Genomic DNA, 23,521 nt, shown 5'->3' on the forward strand with positions numbered 1-23,521 from the left:
ACCTTCTGACCTAATATCTTTGGCTGCTATAGTCATATCTGCAAGTCCTATGGCGCCATCTTTGGATCATAGGTCCTCGCATCCAAAACTTGGCACATCACAAAATGGTCATACACTGGAGTATACCATAAAGCCTGTATCTCATACTCTGCAGTCCCCTTTGTTACAAACACCAAAGAGACATTCCAGACCTCCATCCACTACATCCTTCAGGTCTGCCAGAATTTTATCAGAAGAGGATGTGGATAGGTTGATGCAAAAATTTCTTAGACCTCAGCTGCAGATGGGGGTCATACCGTCTCCTGTCAGATCAATGAGACGTCCTACTTCATCACAACTCTTCTCTGTCCTTCTACCATCCATATAGCTGTTTCAGAGTCCCAGGATCCAAAATCCTAGAAAGGTTCGGAGTTGGATCTGAAGAAGATTTCTTCTTTGACTCTGACGTTATCCTGGAATGGTTCCTCTTTGATACCATTGAGATCCTGGAGCTGAATTGTCAATGTCAGATCTGTGGGGCTGGGATTGACTTCAATGTTGTTGGATCTGTCTTTGCCCCTTGGTGCCTCGGCTGTAGACAGTTTGAGTCCTGTTCCACTGTCAAGGCACGAGTCAGTGGGTGGTCGGGATTTGCTTTTGCTGGGAGTCTCGTCTCTGGCTTGGCTGGTTCAGGACTCTCTGGGTCCTTCTGCTCTTGAAGTTGTTGAAAAGGCTTTTTATGTATCCAGGGAACCTCCTTCTAGTTTTTTGGATCCTATCCCCTTTCCCTCATCAGGTCCAAGCTCAAAGTCGATCAGACCTACTCCATAGGAACAGCCAATTCTAACAAGTGTCCATTTGGTTCCAGTAGAGGAACTCTCCCTCTTTTCTGATACTACCCCTAAACATCCCCTGGAGGAAGTACATCAGAAGAGAACATGCAAGAGGAGGCACAGATACTCCCCAATGGAATCTCTCATGGAGGATACCGACTTTGATGAAGGAGAAGGTCCCCCAGATCACTGCCGTATGACATCTCCTTTGGAGACATTTTAGAGATCCCAAGACAAAAAGGTGGCTGGTCTTCCAAACATCCCACTTCTGAAGCCCCCCGTGGATGAACTCATCAACTTAGTTTCCCATTGGGCATGGAAGTAACAGGATATCGTCGAACCTATTCCAAAGAGACCCAATAAATTCTTAGCCCCTCCAAGAGACAGACACCACTAGAGCAAAGGAGTCCCAGTTGATGCTATGGTGGTAGCAGCAGCCACGAATAAAGAACAAGCAGAACAGAACTCTGCTGTCCATCTACCAAACAGGGAGTCTAGAGTATTGAAAAGATTCAGAAAGTGAGTCTTTGCCTTGGCAACCTTTGCCCTGAGGTCAGTAAACTACCTGGCACACTTCACTAGACTTCAGAGAGATTTGACCAAAGAGTTATTAGAAACTCTGCCAGAGTCCATGTCTGCAGAGAGTTTCAAAAGAACATCCTCACAACTGACTACTCTCTTATCCATATCAAATGCATCTCACACAGCTGAAGGCACATCACAAGCAGCTAGTTCAGGCATTGGCATAAGGAAACATGCCTGGATACGACTATGTGACTTTGCGGGGCCTTTTAAGATGTCCTATTTCAATGCCCCATTCGAATGCACTTCCTTGTTTGTGCCTTCAGTGAAAGAGACCCTTACCCACAGCAAACAGGATAGAAAGAGTCTGTCTGCTATGGGAATCAAATTTTCTACCCATCAATGAACTTTTTCCAGGAATCAGAGAGGCAGTAAAAAGATGTGGTTCTGAAAATCTTAAGGATCTTTCCAAGACCTGAGCAGTGATAATTTCTCCAGAGGCAGAAGAGGAAATTGTAATGGAAGATGTCACCCTAGAGGCAGATGAGGCCTGCAGAATCAGGGGTTCTGGGATTCATTTCTGGACAAGGCCTTCCAGCACTCCTGAAGTGCTGCCCGACTGTCCAGCTCTGAAGGCAGTCAGGGGATGATTGTCCTTGCACCCAAATGCCTGGGCAAATATAACACAAGATTCATGGGTGCTAAGAATAATATCCAGAGGTTATTACAAGTATGGATTAAAAAGGATTCAGTTATGGCAGCTAAGAACATGTGGGAAGAGACTTAACAAAAGGTAATACAAAAACGGAGAACCTGGAAGCTCTTGTCTATGGATATGGATAGCAAGATACAAGCAGTAAAAATATATCTGATATTGTTAATCCTCATTCATTCCTTACGTATGGGTATCGGTTCCGACCTCGGAACCCAGCCGGCCATCTTCCAAGCTTGTGTCAGCTACAAACTCTCGAGCTAAAACTCTTACCCAGAATTCCCCTCTTCCTGTTACCTCAGATTTCGTTTGCCGTGTCGCCATTTGGTTGTGTCAAGCTACTTCTCTTGAGCTAAGTATAATATTTTGTTGTCATACTAGTCTAAAATAACTTTTTCTCTCAGAAAAGTTTCTAAATTGTTTTCTCTTACCTTATCGCATTTAGCGACTGTCTCTTCTTGACATTTTTCAATCTTTTTTACCGCAAGGTATTTTCTTCTATACCATCGTTGATAGACCCCTTTTCTTCCTTACCTTCGGGTATTTCTTGTACCATTGCTGGTATTCTTTCTGATTTCCTTCTTCCCTATCATGACAGATAAAAAAGGTAGTCCAGGATTTAAGAGATGTTCAGATTGTGGCCATAAATTACCCACTTCAGATGCACATTCTCTGTGTGTCTATTGCTTGGGTGTGCCTAATTTATCAGTTGATCCGCCCTGTGGAATTTGTAAGAACTTCTCTAACAGGACGTTGATTGAGAGGAAAAATAAATTGTTACTGAACGGGCTACTCAAATCTCCTTTTTCAGAGGCTATTTCTGGGTCGGAGGCTTCAACCCCTCCAAGATCCCATAAGAAAAAGACTGATGATCATTCAAAGGCCAAATCTCTTCCTTCGTCCCCGGCTGGGGACTCTCACCAACCGAGACCCAAGAAGGCTAAACTTTCTACTTCAGATCTGACTCTTTCGGCTCCAGCGCTTTCGGTGCCTAGACCTTCGGCACTGAGGCCATCGGCACCATCTGTGACTTCGGCACTGACTAGCGTGCCCTTTACTGTATCGGTACTGAGGGGCTCCTCGGTTCAGACCTCTCAACTGGCACCAACTATCCAGTCGGTGCAGACGGTAACCACATCAGCTCCGACACCTTACACAGAACTGACAGCTCAGTTATTGATACCGATTTTTTTGGTCCCAGCCTCGGCACCGACAACCACTTTGGCACCGACCTTATTGTTGGTGCAGACCATGTCTTCGGCACCGATGATTTCCTCGGTGTAGACACCTGTACTTCAGTCTCTTACGGCCCCATTGTTTTTAGTGCAGACTGGTGAGGTGAGCTCCGAGCTTGTCCCATCTGTGGATAGACCCTGACTCTCCCTCAGTGTGTCCACGAAATCCACTAGAAGCCTCTCTGAACATGACGTGTTGCATCTTGTGGATCAAGTGCTTTTGGCCAGAGGTATCCCCCCCCCCCAGGACCTATCCTTCCTTGGGAGGTGATCACCCTTTGTCAAAGACCCCTACTTATTCTCCTCCTTCATTGCCTTTGAAGCCCCTTGATATAGCACAGTCTTCCCCCTCTACAATTCCCTTTATGGACCTCACTAAGGAACCACAGTTGCCTTCGTGGCAGGAGAGTTTTGCTACAACCCAGGATGTCAGCTGTGGCATATGTAATTTGGTGTTTCACAGCCATCCAGGGACTCCGAGTCGGCAGGCTGAGCCACTTAGGGGAGGGGTGACCCCTGTCCTGGACACTCACCCCTCTTCAGGTGGACTGGCCTTCCAACTAATGGAGAAGGCTTTGGCGTCTGCTTTTGATACTGTGCTGTCAGTCTCCCCGCCCTCCTCTGGATTGCAATGTACACAAGTCACTCCTAGCGGACACCGGGCGCAAGGGCCTCAGGATGTACTTCCACAGGAAACCCCTTTTGCATTGTCTTCCCCAGCTTCTCCCTCTGAGGAAGTTCATTGAAAAAACTCGTGCAAGAGGAAGCACATGGCCTCCACAGAGGAGTCCCTTACTGAAGACACAGACTTTGATGATGGGGAAGGGTCCCCTCTCTTACCCTCTGAGGTATCCTTTGGTGATATCCTTGAAATCCTTAAACAGAGAGGTGACTGGCAGCCCTCTAATCCAACCTCTGAAGAGTCTGTGTTCCTGCAGGCCTTTCGCGCCCGGCCCCCTACCTCCTGGGTTACTCCACCTGCCGACGAACTGGTTCGGCTCATCATGCAGCATGCGTGGAAGGCTCCTGACACCATTGAGGCCATTCCCCAGAGGCCAGATAAAGTTTTGTCCCCTCCTGCTACTAACTCCCATTGGTCCAAAGGTCTTCATGTAGATGCTCCGGTGGTGGGGCTGCAACCAAGAAGGACCTGGTAGAAGAAGAAAGCCAGACTGTCCATCCGCCCAACAAAGAGTCACGGGCTCTGGACAGAATAGGGAAGCATACTTTTGCATCAGCGACCTTTGCAATCAGGTCCCTGAATTATATGGCACACTTTACCAGGCTTCAAAGGGATTTAGTATCTGAGCTCTCTGAAACTTTGGCTGGTGCCGTGTCTGATGAGGTCCGTGACAAAGTGGCCTCTCAGCTGGCTACCATTGAGTCAGTATCAAACTCCTCCATGCACCTGATATCTCACGCATCAGAAGGAGCGGCGAGTTCAGGCATTGTTTTGAGATGACATGCCTTGATGCGCTTATGTAATTTCATGGAACCCTTCAAGGCTTCCTTTCTCAACGCTCCCATCAAAGCTTCTTCATTGTTTGGACCCAAGGTTAAAAGCACACTGGCCAGATGTGAACAGGACGGTAAGACCCTTTCTGCAGTGGGTGTCCGTTATTCTTCCCCTCAACGTGCTTTCTCCAGATACCAGAAGAGTGGGAAGATATGGTACAAAAAGTTTCAGAGTCCTTTCCATGACACACAGGCCGAGTTCTCCCCTAGAGGCAGAGGGGGGAACTCACAAGGAAGATGCCCTTTTCGGGGCAGAGGGGGTCCACATAATCAGAGTTTCAGGGACCTTTTTCCTGGTCAATCCTACCAGCGCTCCTGAAGAGCGGCCCAACTCCTTTCCTCTGGAGGTGGTTGGGGGTCGTTTCTCCTTGTACCCTTCTGCCTGGCTAACCATCACCACTGACTCTTGGGTACAAAGGATAATAACCAGAGATTACCATATTCCCTTCGTTCTTTGTCCTACCCTCCCAACAAACTTACCCGACGTTCTATCCAGTCAAAGGGAAGAAGCAGCACTAGAGATAGCAAAGCTGTTAAGAAAAAGAGTAATCCAAATAGTCCCTCCAGACCAGATAGGATCCGGATTCTACTCAAGACTATTATTGGTGCCAAAGAAAACCGGGGACTGGAGACCAATTTTGGATCTCAGTGTATTGAACAAGTTTGTAAGAGTATAAAAATTCTGGATGGTCACAATACAGTCTATCATCCCGCTTTTGGAAAAAGACGATTGGATGTGCTCGATAGATCTTCAAGATGCATACTACCACATAAAAGTGGACAGGCCATCAAGAAGATTTCTGCACTTCCGTGCGGGAGCCAGTCACTGCCAGTTCAGAGTACTGCCATTCGGACTCTCTACAGCCCCCAGAGTGTTCACAAAGTGCATGGCAGTCATCACAGCTCACTTGCGACTACAAGGATTCCAGGTGTTTCCATACCTAGATGACTGTCTCATCTCCGCCCCCACCAGACATCTATTGGAAGAAGCCCTGGCATACTCTCTCCTCACTGCAGAAAGGTTAGACATAACCATAAACTGGCAAAAATCCAATCTCACCCCATCTCGGTCCAAAGAATTCATAGGGGTCATATTGGATACAAAGAATTGCAGAGCATCCATTCAAGAGCACAGAATTCTAAGGATAAAGCAACAACTGATCCCAATCCTTTCAAGGGAGAAATCCACAACTCACTCTGTCCTACAGCTGTTGGGTTCCATGGCGGCCTCTATCACCATTGTCCCCCTGGCCAGGTTTCACATGAGGCTTCTACAATGGCTACTGCTCACCCAATGGTATCCTTTTCAGCATCCTCTTTCAGCCAAGATTCGAGTAACTCACAGGTGCAAACAGGATTTAAACTTGTGGATGACCCACAACCCATCACAATGGTCTTGCTCCTTCTCCTCCCAGCAGTCCAATGCTACAGTGACCATGGACGCCTCCCTGATGGGGTGGGGGTGGGCTATGCCAGGGTCAGACATTCCAAGGCACTTGGTCCAAATTGGAGGCCCAACTGCATATAAATGTTCTAGTGCTGAGGGCGGTGCTTCTGGCGTTGCAAGCATTCCATCCCTTGCTGTCGTCTGGGACTATTGCGATGCAATCAGACAACATGGCGGTGGACTGGTACATCACCAAACAGGGCGGAACCAAATCTTACCCCCTTTGTCGAGAGGCCATGAGGATATGGCAATGGGCGATGGCTACCAACCGTTTTCTTCTAGCAACACACATTCCCAGGAGTTCCAACGTGATAGCAGACAGACTCAGCAGGTGCATTCTACAACCTCACGAGTGGTCCCTGAATCCCTTGATAGCGGCGGAGATCTTCCACTGCTGGGGCTGTCCTTGCTGCAACCTCTTTGCATCCCTGACCAACTACAAATGCAGCAATTACTTCACCCTGATTCCCCCTCCGGGACAGTCACCCAGGGATGCTCTAGTCCACGATTGGCCCTTGGGTCTTCTTTATGCATTTCCACCTCTTCCTCTCATTCCCCAGTTTCTGAAGAAAGCCTGTCAGTTGAAAAGCAAGGGGATCCTCATAGCACCATATTGGCCTCGTCATATTTGGTTCCCCTTCCTTTGGCCTCACCTGCTAGATCAACCATGGATTCTCCATCCAACCCCGGGGTTGATGTCCTATCCGCAGAATCTGATTCATCCCAACTTGGACAGCCTGAAGCTCACAACTTGGCTCCTCCACTTCCTTTGATTGCCAGACGTAATGATCTTTCTTTGCCAGTACAGGACATTCTTATTGCATCTCATAAGTCTTCCACTAGAATTACTTATCTAAGCAATGGAAAAGATTTACCTGTTGGCTGAAAGTAAAGCAAGTAGATCCTTTTTCAGCACCAGTGTTGATAGTACTAGAGTATCTAGCCGATCTATTCCAATTGGGTTTATCGGCCTCTACCATTAGAGTCCATTTGGCTGCAATATCTAATTCCCATGAGGGTGTCCAAGACTCCTCTCTTATGTCACACAAATTATGCAAGACCTTCATAAAAGGTGTGAATCATCTGAAGCCCCCTTTTAGAGAACCTATTCAACCATGGGACGTGTCATTAGTTCTACAAGCTCTGACAATGCCACCTTTCGAACCAGCTTCTTCATGCGACCTCAAATATTTGTCATGGAAAACCTTGATGTTAAGTTGTCAATCTCGCCTTCATTCTTGCTGGATGGGTTCGGAGCCGATCCTCGGCTCCGACTCGGCACTTGCTTTAGCTCGAGAACTCCTTTTACCAGCTCGAGGCAACCCTATATCCCATGATGCAAGGCGGAACTACCTCAGATCTCGTTTGCCGCTTAGCGAAAGAGGTCTCCTTTGCCTGCTGAGGTGAGTTTTTTCTTAGTAAAATAAGAAAAGTGTAGTTAGGAGTTTATTTCCCTTTCTGAGTGTCAGTTTAGTCTGTAATCTAGTTACAGCCCACCCTTTCCCTCTTTTTCAGCCCTTTTGTAAACTTTTATAAGTTTTAAGTTACAGTAGTTTAGTCAGGCCTAGTTCCCCCTTGGTTATCCCTTCCTGTGTGTTTGTGTAGGGATTAAGTTGTGTGTTTGTGGGGACTGTTTGTGGTATCCTTGTTAGGATGTCTAGAGAAGGCAAGGTCTCAGGCTTCAAGAAGTGTGACCAGTGCTGTCAGAAAATGTCCCTGACAGACGGTCACACTTCTTGTGTGTATTGCCTGGGGCCTTTGCACCTGCAGGACTCCTGTGCGTTGTGTCATGCTTTTAGCCAGAGAGTCCTGCAGGAAAGGAGGAACAAACTTATCCTCCGAGGTTTACTCAAACCTGAAGGTTCTCCTCCGAAGTCAGGAAAACCTCATAAGCCACCGAAGGCTCAGGCTACAGTGTCCAAGCCTCCTCCGATTGCTTCGCCCGTCGAGCCGACATCGCCCGGGAGTCGATACTGTTTCTTCCAAAGTAGTGGGTTCGGTGCCGGCTGGCTCCGATACCCTGACTACGGTGGCCTTGTCGGCTCCGGCTGGAGCCGACACTTTATCCAGCATCGGAGCCGAGATATCCTCGGCTCCATCTGGAGTTCAAGGGACTTCGGCTCCGATGGTTTCGGCCCATAAGAGATCCCGGTCCCCTTCTATTATGAGTATTCACTCGGCTCCGGGGTCTCCTCTTTTATCGGAGCGGAGCCATCGGAGCCGGTCTTCGAGATCTTCCAGGCTGTCTGACCACGACTTCCATAGCCTGTCTCAGCAGACTGTGGCTATAACCCCTATCATTGAGCTTCCTCCTCCGACTCCACACCAGAGTTCGGAGCCGGAGCTTCTTGGGACAGCGACTGCTTCGATGCCGGAGCCGATACATCCTTCGGCTCCGTCATCCTCGGCTCCGATCTCTTCCTTGAGACCTTCCTTGGAAGGATCCGGTCGTCGGGTTTCCACTGTCGGCTCCGAGGGGGCTAGTGGCATCGGACCCTTGTCCGACCCCACTCTCCCTCTCGGGGCTTCGGCTCTGGTAAGCTCGGCACCGACATCAGCCTCGGAGCCTTCTCTCTCTTTGGAGCCGACCATTCCTGTCTCTTCGGAGTGGGTGTGTTCTGGTCTCCCGGGGAGAGGAGCCTTTGAGGTGATGAGGAGTGTCCTGGCCTCAGAGCCAGGTCAGCGGTCCGTCCCTCTAGCTCCTCCCTCATCAGTGCCTGCAGATGCCTCTTCCCAGCCTCTCGCTGTCAGGCCCAGGGATCCATCACCCCAGGTTTCCCCACTGGGAATTTCCTCCTCTTCCGAGGTGTCTCCTGATCCTGCAGGGGAACCCCCTCGGAAGAGGACGTGTAAGAGGAAACACACAGACTCCCCCGAGTCTACTACATCTGATACCGACTTAGATGAGTCAGAGGGTTCCCCCGGTCCCCCTCTGAGGATGTCTCCTTTTCAGACATCCTTGAGCTCCTCAAACAGAGGGGGAATTGGCCCTCCATTGACCCCTCCGAGGATGAGTCGGTATACCTGGAGGCTTTTGTATCCCGACCCTCCACCTCCTGGGTGTCTCCGCCTTTCGACCCACTCATGCAGGTAGTGGCTCGGAAGGCGTGGGCGGCTCCAGATTCTGTGGAACCTGTCCCCAGGAGACCATCCAAGTTCATCACGGCCCCTTCGGATAAGCAGTTCCTTTCCAAAGGTGTCTCTGTGGATGCTATGGTGGTGGCGGCCACTAAGAAGGAACTGGCGGATCCTTCAGTACCTGTCCATCCTCCTAATAAGGATTCTAGGACCATGGACAGGTATGGAAAGCGGATGTTTTCTTCAGCGACCTTTGCTATGCGTTCGCTGAATTACCTTTGTCACTTCACCAGGCTTCAACGAGATATTCTCAAGGAACTGGGAGAAGTAGTCCAGGATCCTTCTGCTGCTGGGGCTCAGGAAAAGATTGCCTCACAGCTGGCTATCCTGAATTCCATATCTAACTCCTCCATGCGGCTCATATCTTATGCGGCCGATGGAGCGAGCAGGGCCGCAGGCACAGGTGTTGCTCTTAGACGCCAAGCCTGGATGCGGCTGTGTAATTTTGCGGACCCCTTTAAGGCGTCCTTCACCAACACCCCCTTTGATGGTTCGGCTTTGTTCGGACCTCAGGTGAAGGATACTTTGACCAGATGTGAGCAGGACGGTAAAACTCTTTCTGCCGTTGGAGTCCAGTTTTCCACTCCTTCTAGACCTTATCCCAAGGGTCAGAAGGGGAAGATGTGGTTCGAAAAGCCCAAGGAGCTACACCGGACACACGTGGTCAGTTTACCCCTAGAGGCAGAGGGGTAACAATAGACGCTGCCCTAGAGGCAGGGGGGGTCCTCAGAACCAGGGCAACAGGGAATCTCTTCCTGAGAAGCCCTTTCAGCATCCCTGAGGTGTTGCCCGACTGTCCACCCTTGGAGGCAGTCGGGGGAAGAATTTCACTGTACCCAGTAGCCTGGCAATCCCTATCCCAAGAGAAGTGGGTACAGTCGATCATATCCGAGGGTTACAAAATCCCCTTGAAAGGTTTCCGCACCTCTACAATCCCTTCCAGACATCTCACCCGGTCAAAGGGATTTGGCAAGACAGGAGGTTTCAAAACTCCTGGAAAAAAGAGCCATCCAGACAGTACCGGCAGACCAAGTAGGATCCGGCTTCTACTCAAGATTCTTTTTGGTCCCCAAAAGGATGGGAGATTGGAGACTGATACTAGACCTAAGCAGACTAAACAAGTCTGTCAAGAAGGCAAAATTCCGGATGGTCACGCTGCAATCCATTCTGCCCTTTCTGGGCAAGGACAACTGGATGTGCTCTATAGACCTTCAGGATGCGTACTATCACATAATGATTCACAGACGCTCGAGAAAGTTTCTCCGCTTTCGGCTGGGAGCCAGTCATTACCAATTCAGAGCACTGCCCTTTGGCCTCACTTCAGCCCCCAGAGTGTTCACCAAATGCATGGCAGTGGTCACAGCTCACCTGAGACGTCGAGGATTCCAGGTGTTTCCTTATTTGGACGACTGGCTCCTCTCCGCCACCACCAAGCATCAGCTTCTTCGGTCCAGAGACTACACCCTACAGCTTTGCAAGAAACTGGGAATTTCGGTAAATTTCGAAAAATCCTCTCTGCTGCCTTGCCAATCTATCACCTTTATAGGCGCAGAGTTAAATACCGTCAAAATGTTAGCCAGGCTAACAGATCAAAGGATTCTGGACATCCAGAAATTTGTTCAGCTTCTGTTACTAAGCAACAAGATCAAAGCCAGGTTTGTCTTGAAAGTTCTAGGCCTAATGGCAGCGGCCATTGTTCTTCTTCCACTGGCTCGCTTCCACATGCGTCTCCTGCAGTGGATGTTATTCACGCAGTGGTCGTACCACTATCTGCCTATGAGACACGAAATCTTGGTAACACAGTCGTGCAGGGCTCATCTACGATGGTGGATATCTTCCCCTCTTCTTCATCAGGGCCGACCCTTTGTTCCCCCTCCTCCAGTTGCCACAGTCACCATGGATGCTTCCCTGATCGGGTGGGGGGGGGCATTATCAGGACAGGATGGTCCACGGGACATGGCAACCCATAGAATACCATCTGCACATAAATGTCCTGGAGATGAGAGCAGTGCTTTTAACGTTGCAAGCCCTCGACGACTTTCTTCCCACGGGGACTATTGCAGTACAGACGGACAACATGTCCGTGGTCTGGTACATCAACAAACAGGGCGGAACCAGGTCCTATCCCTTATGTCGAGAAGCTCTCAGACTTTGGCAATGGGTGATCTCTTCTCAGCGGTTTCTGATAGCAACGCACATCCCCGGCAGGTCCAACCTATTGGCGGACAGGCTAAGCAGATCTATTCTGATGCCTCACGAGTGGTCTCTCAATCAATCTGTAGTAGATCAGATTTTTCTGAAGTGGGGCACCCCTTGTTGCGATCTTTTCGCTACCCCTCAAAACAGCAAGTGCCCAGATTACTTCACACTATCTTCCAGGCCAACCCTTGAGAGACTCTCTAACCCAGGATTGGCCTCGGGGACTTCTTTATGCTTTTCCTCCCTTTCCATTGATTCCACAAGTCATTCAGAAAGCCACCGTTTGAGAGCCAAATTGATCCTCATTGCTCCATATTGGCCTCGACAAATTTGGTTTCCGTCTCTACATCATCATCTTCTGGTGCAGCCCTGGCATCTGGACCCAGTTCGGATCTTTTGATCCACCAGTCGGGTCAGCAGCACCGGGCCATTCATTCTCTCAACCTCACTGCTTGGTTGCTCCACTTCCTTCCCTAGCCAGGCTACCAATGATTTCTGACTCAGTCAGAGACATTTTAGTGTCTTCTTTAAAGTCGTCCACTAGAACTATTTATGCTAGCAAGTGGCGGCGTTTTCAATTTGGGCAAACGCCAGAAATATTGATCCTTTTACCGCTCCTGTACATTCTGTTTTGGATTTCCTGGCGGAGGTTTTTCATTCAGGATCTTCGTCATCTACAGTCAAAGTACAACTGGCTGCTATTTCCAAGTATCATGTTGGCTTGCATGACAATAACATCATGTCTCATAAGTTATGCAAGGCCTTTTTAAGAGGAGTTTTCTCCTAAAACCGCCTGTGAAACATCCTCCTCCGCAATGGGATCTAAACTTAATGTTGGCATCCCTAATTCTACCTCCTTCGAACCGTCTGCTACGTGTTCTTTAAAGTTATTGACGTGGAAAACTATATTTTTACTGGCTGTTACTTCTGCAAGAAGAGTTTCTGAGATTCAGGCCCTCTGTATTCGTTCACCTTATCTGGTTTTTCATAAGGATAGGGTTTCGCTTAGAACTAACCCTTCCTTTCTTCCCAAGGTTGTATCTCAAACCAATATTAACCAATCTATTGATCTACCAGTTTTCTTTCCTAACTATTCTGACAGAGCTGAACAGAAGCTGCACTTTTGGATGTTCATCGTCAGCTCAGGTACTACTTGCATAGGACTAAACAAATTAGAAAATCAGACCAATTGTTTGTCTCCTATGCAGAAAACAGGTTAGGTCTTCCAGTTTCTAAAGTGACCTTATCTAGATGGTTGACTTCCACCATTTCCTATGTGTACTCTCTAAGGGGCAAACAACTATCTTCTAAGCCAAAAGCACATTCGACCAGGAGTCTATCCACTTCTGTAGCCTTTCAGGATAGACTTCCCATTGACACTATTTGTGCAGCAGCTACTTGGGCCACGCCTCATACCTTTGTGTCTCATTACAAGTTGGATGTGGCCTCCAGAGATAGGGCCAGTTTTGGTTCCACAGTTCTCAAGAGTCTGTTCCATTGAGCCACCCGGGATACAGGTGCTAGGACGCTGTCCCATCCAGCAAGAATGAAGGCGAGATTGACAACTTAACATTTAGAAGTTATGTACCTACCATAACGTTCCATGTTAGTTGTCTTCTCGCCTTCTTTCTTGCCCCTCCCTCCTTCCCCTGGCCTGGACAGATCTTGGAGAGTTCCTATTAGATTGCTTCCTCTGGAGCATTGTTATGAGGACTTCTTTTAGGAACCATGGTTCCTAATTATGTTAGGATAGTCTTTAGCAGGGTCAGTTAGCTGCCAAACGAGATCTGAGGTAGTTCCGCCTTGCATCATGGGATATAGGGTTGCCTCGAGCTGGTAAAAGGAGTTCTCGAGCTAAAGCAAGTGCCGAGTCGGAGCCGAGGATCGGCTCCGAACCCATCCAGCAAGAAAGAAGGCGAGAGAAGACAACTTACATGGAACGTTATGGTAGGTACATAACTTCTAATTTTTGGTTGCCATTACTTCTGCCAGACATATCTCTGAGCTTTAAGCCTTATGCATCAAGAGTCCATACTACCTGATTTTTCATAGTGTCTTTGAGAACTAATCCTTCGTTTCTGCCAAAAGTGATCTCTGAATTGTCCATTAATCAAACCATTGAATTACCAGTTTTCTTCCCCAATCATTCAAAGGAGAGTATTGCTTACATACCCTAGATATTCACAGGCAAATTTGCTTCTACTTGAATAGGACTAAGGCCTCTCGTAAATCAGACCAGTTATTTTTGGCCTATTCTGGACTTAGATTAGGATGTACTGTTGTTAAGGTCACATTGGCTAGATGGTTGAAAGACCTTGTGACCTCCATTTATACACAACGTAATATTCCATTGTCGACTACCATCAAGGCTCATTCGACAAGGTCGGTGGCAACTTCTGCTGCCTTCCATGCCAGAGCTTCTTTACATGACATCTGTGCAGCCACAACTTGGGCTACGCCTCATACCTTCATCAGTCATTACAAGTTGGATTTGGCCTCCAGGGGAAGAGCATCTTTTGGTTCTATGGTGCTCAGGAATGTCCTTCCATGAGAGCCTCCCAGGAATAGAGGTAGCTGGGGACTCTGTCCCACACGTAAGGAATGAACGAGGATTAACAATATCAGATAAAGAAGTTATGTCTTACCATAACGTTCCATCTGTATTGTTGATCCTCATTCAGTCATTACAATCCTCCCTCCTTCCCCCTCCTGTGGCTTCTAGGATCTCACCATCCGGTTCTTTTAGGTCATTTGACCAGAGGTAGCCTCTACCTTCTTTTGACTTGCAAACTCAATCTGAGGTAACAGGGAGAGGGGAATTCTGGGTAATAGTTTTAGCTGACGCAAGCTTGGAAGATGGCCGACTCGGTTCCGAGGTCGGAACCGATACCCATACATAATGACTGAATGAGGATCAACAATACAGATGGAACGTTATGGTAAGACATAACTTCTTTTTTTAGTCCCTTTAGTTTTATAAATGGGTCAGGATTATTTCATCAACCAGAGAAGAAGTTGTGGATAGTAATTAAAAACAAGTTGAAAGATTTTATTTTATTTAGGAGGGGAAGAGGTCAAGAGTCGAGTGGGATAAGTTGATTCTCCCAATAGAACAAGGAGGTTTAGGATTACCTGATTTGAAGGGATATTTTAGAGCTCTTAACACAAGTAGAAATCTACATTTCAGAGTGGAAATAGATAATGATGAAGCGGGAGGGAGGGGTTAGTTCATGAAATAAGGAAATAATGTGATTTTTGATACAGATCCTTATGGGGAATAATAATAGTCATACAGGATATTATATTCATAAAGTAGCAGAAGCATATTAAGAACTAAACCAACACAGGAATGAAGAAAGGAAATTTTGCCGATAGGGATGACTGCAAGTTGGGCATATAAAACATGTCATGATAACTATAGAAAACAATCAGAAAAGGTCATAAGAGATTGGGAAGAGAGATTAGATATGCAGTTCACAAAGAAACAATGGGAGGATGTCTGTATGTATGACTCTCAAATATGCAACAGTATCTAGAAGATTTAGGATTTTTGCCTGTAAGTGTTTGCATAGTACTTTTGTACCCCAAGCAAACTTCAGAGAATCTTTCCCCAGGTAGTTGGCAAATGTTGGAGGTGTGATGGAGAAGAAAGATGTAACTGAGAATGTAGTTTTTGGGAGTGTAATGAGTTGGCAGACTTTAAAATTCCCTACAGAATATTTTGTCAGGAATACTGGGCAAGCAAATGAGTGTAACTAAAGAAATTATTTTTTTTGAGCTGGGGCACATGATCTGAATACCCAGATATAGTGAGGATTTTTTTAAGTTTGAGTTTGTGGATGCCAGTACAAAAAAACAATTGCTAGAAAATAGAAATCAAAATCTAAACCAACTATATTTGAGGTAGTGAACAGTGTAAAAGAGATAAAAGAACAGGAAGTGGGACCTTTAGAAAAGGGTAGGAGTAAATTATATAGAAAAAAATGGAAGTTGTGGGAACAATACATGCAGAAAAAATGTTTTGGAGGAGGTATGAGGTTTAAGAGAAGGCAGGAATTGAATGATTTATGTAATGTTGCTTATCTTTTATGATATACAACAATAGCTGTGAATTACAGTGTTTGTAAATGTGAATTTGTTAATGTGGTATGATTATTTTTTGCCAACATCGCAAGTGATAATTATTTAAAGATGTTTAAAAAACGTGATGAATGTACTACAGCTGTGGAAAGTTGAACTTACCATAACAGTAGATGTTTGAATGTTCACAGCTGCAGTATCCATTTCTTCCCTCCGTCCCCTTGTATTTTGATGTGTTTTTTATGTCAGGGTGTGGAAAGTTATTTTTTGTTGTTCCTGGCATAGTGTAGCATAGTCTTTTCAGGGCTCAGCCTCTCTTTCTCTGCTGACATTAAAGCTCTGAAGGTCTTCACTTCCAAACTTGTCTTTTAGTCAGCTTAGCTCAAGCTGCTAGGCAGTATGGTCATGTGGGGGGTGTCCCGAAGCTTTGGAAGCTGGCCGGCCATTATATCCTTTTCAGGATATAAGCCATATAGCTAAGGCTATTGCAGAAGTGATCATTTGAACATCTGCTGTTATGGTAACTTCAACTTACACAATTGTACTTTTACTTTCAGTTGTATTTAGTCATATTTTATTGTTTTGCCTGATTCTTCAAAGTGTTGAGTGAGTTTTCTGTGTATTTATCTTTCAACGTTCAGCTAATAATTGCATTGTATGTACTTTATATTAGATTTGTGGTTTGGAAACTGATTGAAAAGGGCCTTGTACCAGCCACTTAGATGGTCAGGCGAATAAGTAATCTAATCACTGACTCACTCACTCACTCACTCACTCACTCACTCACTCACTCACTCACTCACTCACTCACTCACTCACTCACTCACTCACTAAATCTCACACCCAGTCCAGTAAAGAAAACAAAAGAAAAACAACTGCATTAACACTGTATGGAAAAAATAAATTATGTCTGCAAAAAAATAGCAACACATAGAAAATATTAACTAGTATTGTTTAGTTTAAATGATAATTTGTAAAAAAATGTGAAAAGTGTGAAATCTAAACAGGAAAATGTATTACAGAGTATAGGGAGGGATTTTATGTACTTAGATAAATGTCTGTGATATCCCCAAGTCTCTATATTATCCTTTAAATTGTGTAATTTGGAAAAAAAGGAGTGGGATAGGTGACACCATTAAACTGAAGGATACAGCCCTGACTATGATCCAGGTGGTCCAGAACTGATTAATGACCTGGGCACTGGAGGAGATGGCCAGGATGTGTAGGCATGAGCAATCCATGCTAACTCACCCAGTCCAGGAGAAGGGGAACTAAGAGTAAGCACTAGAAGAAAAGGCTAGCCAGGAAGTACTTTGTGTGGTAACATATGTGCGGAAGCATGCATGCACCAAATGGGCCCAGTGTTATAATCCCTGTTCCAGCAGCACTACAAGGCAGCTGCAGGGGCAATACGGTTTAAAACAAAAGCAGCAAACCTGATGGCTATCTAGATGATGGCCTTGCTGAAAAGGGAAACTAATGACGATTAGGTAATGATTTGAAAAATGACCAGGAAAAAAAAAGAGTAAGGGAGCAGGTATGGGAGAAAAAGCTGTTTTTATTTTAAAAGAACTGGAAATCTGCTTGTACAGGAAAAAAGCTGGCTGGGAAGGAAGAAAGCGGGGAAATAGGAAAACAGGTGGGAAGCAGGTGATAAGGACAGAGGAACAATATAACGGCATGGAAGTCAGGGAGGAATCAGAGACTGGCCTTAACTGTAAGCCCTTTGAAGTTAAAAGAAAAGCTGCTATCATAGGTATGCATTTTAGTGGTTAAACTGTAACTATGAACCGGGTAAGACCAGGGCTGCAACTCCAGAGCTTTTATAGTCATATTTTTCAGTACACAAAAGATCATTTTAGATTCATTTTCCTTAATGCTTACAGGGAGGGGACACCAAGTCCAGGAGAAGTAGATGAAGTTCGTCTCAACAGTCATGCATTTATTACTGAAAGAGTTGAGCTGTTTAAGTTGAGGGCAAAACCAGTGATGGTAGTGGTGGGGAACTCAGCTGCAATGTAGGACATTTTGGGCAAGTTAAGGACATCCAAGTGGCTGGAGAGCACAGATAAATGGCAATATTCCCTCCAACTCGGTTGCATAGCAAAGATTTCCACATTGTGGTAGGCTGTTGCAGTATCAGTCACTGAATTATTTTGAAGGTTGGGAATATGGATATGGCCATAAAGAGTACTTTCTGTAACTACATTCTTGACTGGTAAGGCTCTGTTTGCATCATTCATGTAGTACTTTGTGTGAAACTGTTTTTTAATAGCTACTAGAACCCAACCATTTGATTTGAGATCACAGTCATACTGAATTGCCAGACACTTGATGGATGTGATCATTTCAGAAATCAGTGAGTCTCATTTTCTTCACCAATGAACAACATGCATTCCCTTTTGGCTATAGTATGAACTAATCCTTAGCCACAGAGCCAGGCTTATAACTTGCAACAGAAGTTTTACATATAATTTACAAATGTGGAGAAAAGCAGTGGCCAAGAACTAAACCCTCTGGGATGCCATTGTTTACATTATAAGTATATTGTACCAGTATCTCTACCCTTGTTATTTTGTGGTCAATCCATTACTGGGAAAAGCAGTATATCAACCCAGTACAATCAACATATGGAAAATCTATGGCCTTTACTTTTCTAAGCACCTTTCTGAGTTCTAACCAGCTGACAGCAGTCATTTGAAAGCTTTTAGGGTATTTATTTGGAGGTACACTGGCAGGTTCCATGTTTATTTCAGAATTTTGGTTATTAGTGAAGTAGCATTTGTGTGATTTGATAAACCATAAAGCAATAAACACACATGCATCTTCTGTGCATTGTATAAAGTTTTCTAGTACTCTGTGGTTCTAAAATATTTGCCAAACACTTTGTTTCATAAAGATGACATTGAGTACACAGTTGAGTGGTGCTGATAGCCAGCAGGGTAACCTGTGAATGTAGTTGTCAGATACTGCTGTACCTTGATAGTCAGATCCCGGATGGTGTACTCACTGTATTCTTCTACACTGTTCACTCGAATCTCAAACCTCCCATAGACCTCTTCTTTCTCAGGCCAGTACAGAATGCACTTCTAGAGGCAAAGGAAAACACATGACTGTGAAACTGACACTTTTCTAAGCTGCTTGGGTTAATTTGTCTTCACATTTTATTTAAGTTTAACACAAATATTGTTAAAGGCATTGTTCAAATGGTGCTGCATGAAACCTACATTTTCTTTGGAAATGAAGTTTAAGATGCCTTTTAAACTTACTGCAGATAATATGAAACCTCTCTTTGTCAACATGTTGAAATATTTACTGATTAAAGAAATAAACATTTCCTAGGGGAAAAAAACAGGTTGCACACAGTGATACAAACTTTTTTATGAAATACATTACACAAATCCTGTCATTTTAAAATAGTTTGCCAAAATGCAAAAAGCTTACAGTTTGCAGTAAAGACTTCCAGCAACATTTACAGTTGAGAAGTGCAGTATTTAGTAGGAGAACCTTGGGGTATCCCGTTGGAAGACTGATGCTCTGTAATGTACCAAAACTGCGAAACTAAGTGCAATTCTGCACGTCAGAACAAAGTGAAACTTACTGTTAACACACTAAAATTGTTTTTAAGCCCCCTGAATTCCTTCATGTGGGGCTGTACCTTTCAACTTCTTGCTGCCTCCGAGACCGCTATACCTCAGACACAGTGGAATGCTGTGAGCTACATCAGTTTAGGAAATCGTATATAAATTCCCCCTAATTACAGTTGATTTCTCAAGAGATTTGGGAATCAACACTATCAGGTCTCAAACATACAACAGGAATCCAAAACATTGGAGCTAGTCAGTACCAAAAATTCCTTCCTAAAGAATTGTATAAATTTAACTAATAAAACTAAATTCATCTCATTTGTCAGATTAAATAAAAATTCACATATTTACAAAAAAGACTGAGAAGAAAATATGATGCAGTGCTCCGAGAAAGCTTGGCCAGATGGAAACTAGATAGAAATTTAATTAATCTCAAATCAACAACAGTCTAAAATTAATTCACTTGAGTAAAACTATTATGTATTATCATAATATGCACGCATAATTATTACTACAATGGATACTGGATTCTAAAAATTCTCAACACTAGTGGTCCTAACAGCTGTGTGCACTGCATGGAACTCTGGAGTAGAAAATAATTTTTTAAATAAAATCTGAGATTGAGAAAAAAGTAAAACTTTTGGAAGTGAGGGATAGGCTTCACTCCACAAAGTTACACATTATTATCTGTGTAACTCACTAAAGTGCTTGTTGTTAGATATTGATTAGTGAATTACAAATGGACAAGGTTTGAAATATTCTGTTTGTAGCCGCCAACGCTGTTCAATAATAGTTGTTTTTTGTAGAAAGTCACTCTTAGTGCATATGTGGAAATTGCTTGCAGTAATTCTTGATGTATGTTCTTTTCTCTTTTTCATTTGTGCGATTGTGGAATTTATGTATTCATGTAATGGTGTGTGGGGGTAAAGTCTACCTCATGGGGAAAATCCCTTCTGCAAAAATGCTTTTAAAAATGGTTTGTCATGTTTAAGGTTATTGTCAGATGTTTTTGTCTGGTTGAACATAGATGGAATTGTTTCTCAGCAAGATGTAGGTGAAGCCATTCATCCACAGTAAAGTTTGACCATTAACATGGATATTTACTATTTTTTCTGTAAAAACTTAATGCAGGAAAAATACTGAGTCTAAGCATTTAACAAAACATTACATTTGTTGTCTATGGCATCTTGCTCTAAATGGCTTTTATTAAAGGAAAATAAGTCTTCAGAGCAATATAAAATATGGCCATCACTAATTGAAGACTTACAGTCATTTTTTTTTTACATTGAACTAATTCATATCCCAGTGTATCCTTCACCTCTGAAGCAAACTTCTACTACATGTCAAGCAGAATAGCACCCTTTGTATCTTGAAGGTTTGTTTGTTTGTGTCTTTCGGTTTTCCCGGTTGTATCTTGAAGGTAAACCTGCATAATTGGATGGACAGCCTCAAATTCTCCCCTGGTCTATCTTGTCATGCTCTCCTTGAGGTTGGAGGGAATTTTTGAATATTTGTTTTGGCTAGGCTAGTAATGGTCTGCAGACTGATTGCCTAGTACTTATCTATGAACCCATGAATTAAGGAAATGTATTTGTTACGCTTTATGATTTATTCATATATTTATAAAATGAAAGTCATGTACTTTGTATTTTGACAGATCTGTAAAATGAAGGTTTATCCTCAATAATCAGGAGGAATGATGCCACAGGTATTAGGGCTGCACAGAAGTTAAAACTTTCCCATGCTGCTAGGAACCATTTACCCTCCCATCATGCACCATGAATTCCTGTCTGGCCATATCATCAATCATTGTGCTGAACAGCAAGGAGAAGAACAGGAAGGGAAAAGGAACTCCAGACCAGATACTTTGAAGGTGGGCGATGGAGGGAAAATATGTAACAGTGGTGGAGCTTCCTCTTACAGATAGAGCATTATAATAAGTTCACAGATTCATATCTCATAAAAGGAGGTCCACCCTCTGTAATCAGCAGGACAGAATCTTTAGCTGATTTTCCTGAGTGGCCATCCTCATAAGAGCATGCCAAAGATAACAGTGGTCCCAAGTGAAGACATGAACTTAGAGATAATGTCCAGCTTGTAGTGACTTGCAGAGGTATTAAAGGAAGATTAAAATGCAGTTTTACAAATATCAGTAGGTGTGCCTTGAAGAAAACGCAGCAGACACAGAGATAGCGCTCAAGGAATGGCCTCTAAGAAGTGTGGTCAGGACTTTATCGTATTATGTATGATGGTGCTCAATGTAGTCAAACAGTCACTTAGAAAGGATGAGCTTAGAAACTTTTGCTCCACTTGTAGTGGGCAAAGGAAGTGAGTAGTTAATCATCTCTGAGGAAAGTATTAGTTCTAATTATATAAAACACGTGCTACCTCTGGGCATTCATACAGTGAATAAGATACTCTTCACTGTTAGCATAGTGAAGAAAGAAAACAGGTTTATAAATTGGATTTATTTAATTTCTGCAGGCATTTTTGGGATTTTTTATAAGCCTCACCCTGTTTTATGAAACACAATGTAAGGAGTGCTAACACAGAGAGGATACAACTCAAAAATGTATCTGGCCGAAGTAATGACTGCTGGAAACGGTGTCTTTCAGGAGAGGTGCTTTAACTGTGCAAAGCAAGGGCAGTCAGCTCAGATGGAGGGAATGGTAAAGATGTAATGGGATCCTATCTCGCCTACATTCATAACTGATGGGCTCGGAGCCGATCCATCGGCTCCGACTCGGCCAGCTAATACACTAGAACGAAGTCTGTTATTGGCTGGGCTACTCCCTATCCCAGGATGCACTACACCTGCTTTCCCAGATCTCGTTTGCCGCTTTACAAGCTGGACGTGGTCTCGACTTGGCTGGAGCTAAGTGGTTTCTTTTACCTTTACTGGTCTTTGACCTTGGGTTTTTTCCTCTGAATATTCATAAAACAGCTGTTTTAACAGCTACTTTCTGTAAATTGTGTATTTTAGTTTTATAATTTTGTGTGTGAATACTGGTACTTTATTTCGCTATCGGGCAAGGCCCGTTTAAGTTAGAGGGCCTTTGCCCTATTTGTTGAGAGTTGGTGTTAATTTTATTTTTTCTTCGGGCTAAGCCCGTTTAAATTAGAGGGCTTTGGACCGTTGTTTTTTGTGGTGTTGTGTGTGTCACTGTGTTCTCTTGTGAGGTAAATTTTCCTCTCAGAGCTCGTGCCTTGTTTCTCGCGCTCTACAGTTAGCGCTAATCTTGTCAGATATATTGCTTGTCATATCTCTTCTACTTTCATTATGTCAAAAGAGCAGAAGTCAGGATTTAAGAAATGCACTCGGTGCAATTACAAAATGTCTATTACAGACAGTCATTCCATTTGCGTGTACTGTTTGGGGCCTAAACATCTACAGGAGACATGTAGTGTCTGTCATGCTTTCTCCTCTAGGGTTCTTCAAGAGCGCATAAATAAACTCATCTTGAAGGGTCTTATTAAGCCCTCCTTTGAAGAAGCTTTAGAGCCTCCTGTTACATCCAAAAAGAAAAGATCGTCGGCTCCGACAAGTCCGTCGGAACCGACTGCTAAAAAGCAAAAGTCGACCTCTTCTTCCTCGGCTCCACTGACTTCGGGGCCGAGGGTCGAAGGGTCTGCCTCGATACCTCTTTCCTCGGCTCCATTAGTTTCGGAGCCGCAGGTTGGAGTATCGAGAGGCGAATCACCTCCATCGGTTCCAATGGCTTCGGAGCCGGTGGAGGTGTGCAGCTCAGACTCTTCCCCCTCGGCTCCGAAGAAAGCTCCTTCGGCGCCGATAGTGGTCCATGCTGTGGTGGAACCGGCGCCGATAGTGTTGGAGCCTTTTCGGAGCCGGTCCCCTACTCTCTCGGAGCCGAGAGGAAAGTCTTCTCGTCTGTCTACCTCCTCTAAATCTTCGAAACTGTCTGATCAGGATCTGGATAGGGTGATACAGAGGCTTTTCCAGTCTCCAGTTTTTGCTAAAATGGTCTCGGCTCCAGCCCAGTTGGCTTTGGAGCCGATCCCCCCTCCGACACATTCGATTCCTCCTCCAACCTCCTCGGAGCCGTTGGAGTCGGTGATGGTGGAGCAATGCGGAGCCATACGGTCGGAGCCGAGACCCCTTCGAGGTCTGTCGGCTCCGACTATGGTTCCTACCCTGTCCTCTGGTTCAGGGTTTGGTACTGGGACTTCCTCAGTCGGGCCCGAGGGGAACACTTTGGGGCTGGGTGCTTCGGTGCCTAGTCTTCCCCTCGGAGCATCGGCTGCTGGAATTCCCA

At 44.9% G+C, this 23,521-nt stretch overlaps 1 protein-coding gene across 1 annotated transcript in view; it reads right to left on the minus strand.

Moving 5' to 3' along the window:
* PTPN7 (protein tyrosine phosphatase non-receptor type 7) overlaps nucleotides 1–23,521 on the minus strand; it is a 903,781-nt gene that overhangs the window by 330,015 nt on the left and 550,245 nt on the right. Inside the window, exon 7 of the mRNA XM_044076499.1 lies at nucleotides 18,639–18,749. Within this exon, the coding sequence (XP_043932434.1) occupies nucleotides 18,639–18,749 (111 nt within the window). The remainder of the gene's footprint in view (nucleotides 1–18,638; nucleotides 18,750–23,521) is intronic.

This window comes from Protopterus annectens, chromosome 7.part0 (genome assembly GCF_019279795.1).
Source record: "Protopterus annectens isolate FY-2018-M chromosome 7.part0, PAN1.0, whole genome shotgun sequence".
In the NCBI taxonomy this organism is placed as follows: Eukaryota; Metazoa; Chordata; order Ceratodontiformes; family Protopteridae; genus Protopterus; species Protopterus annectens.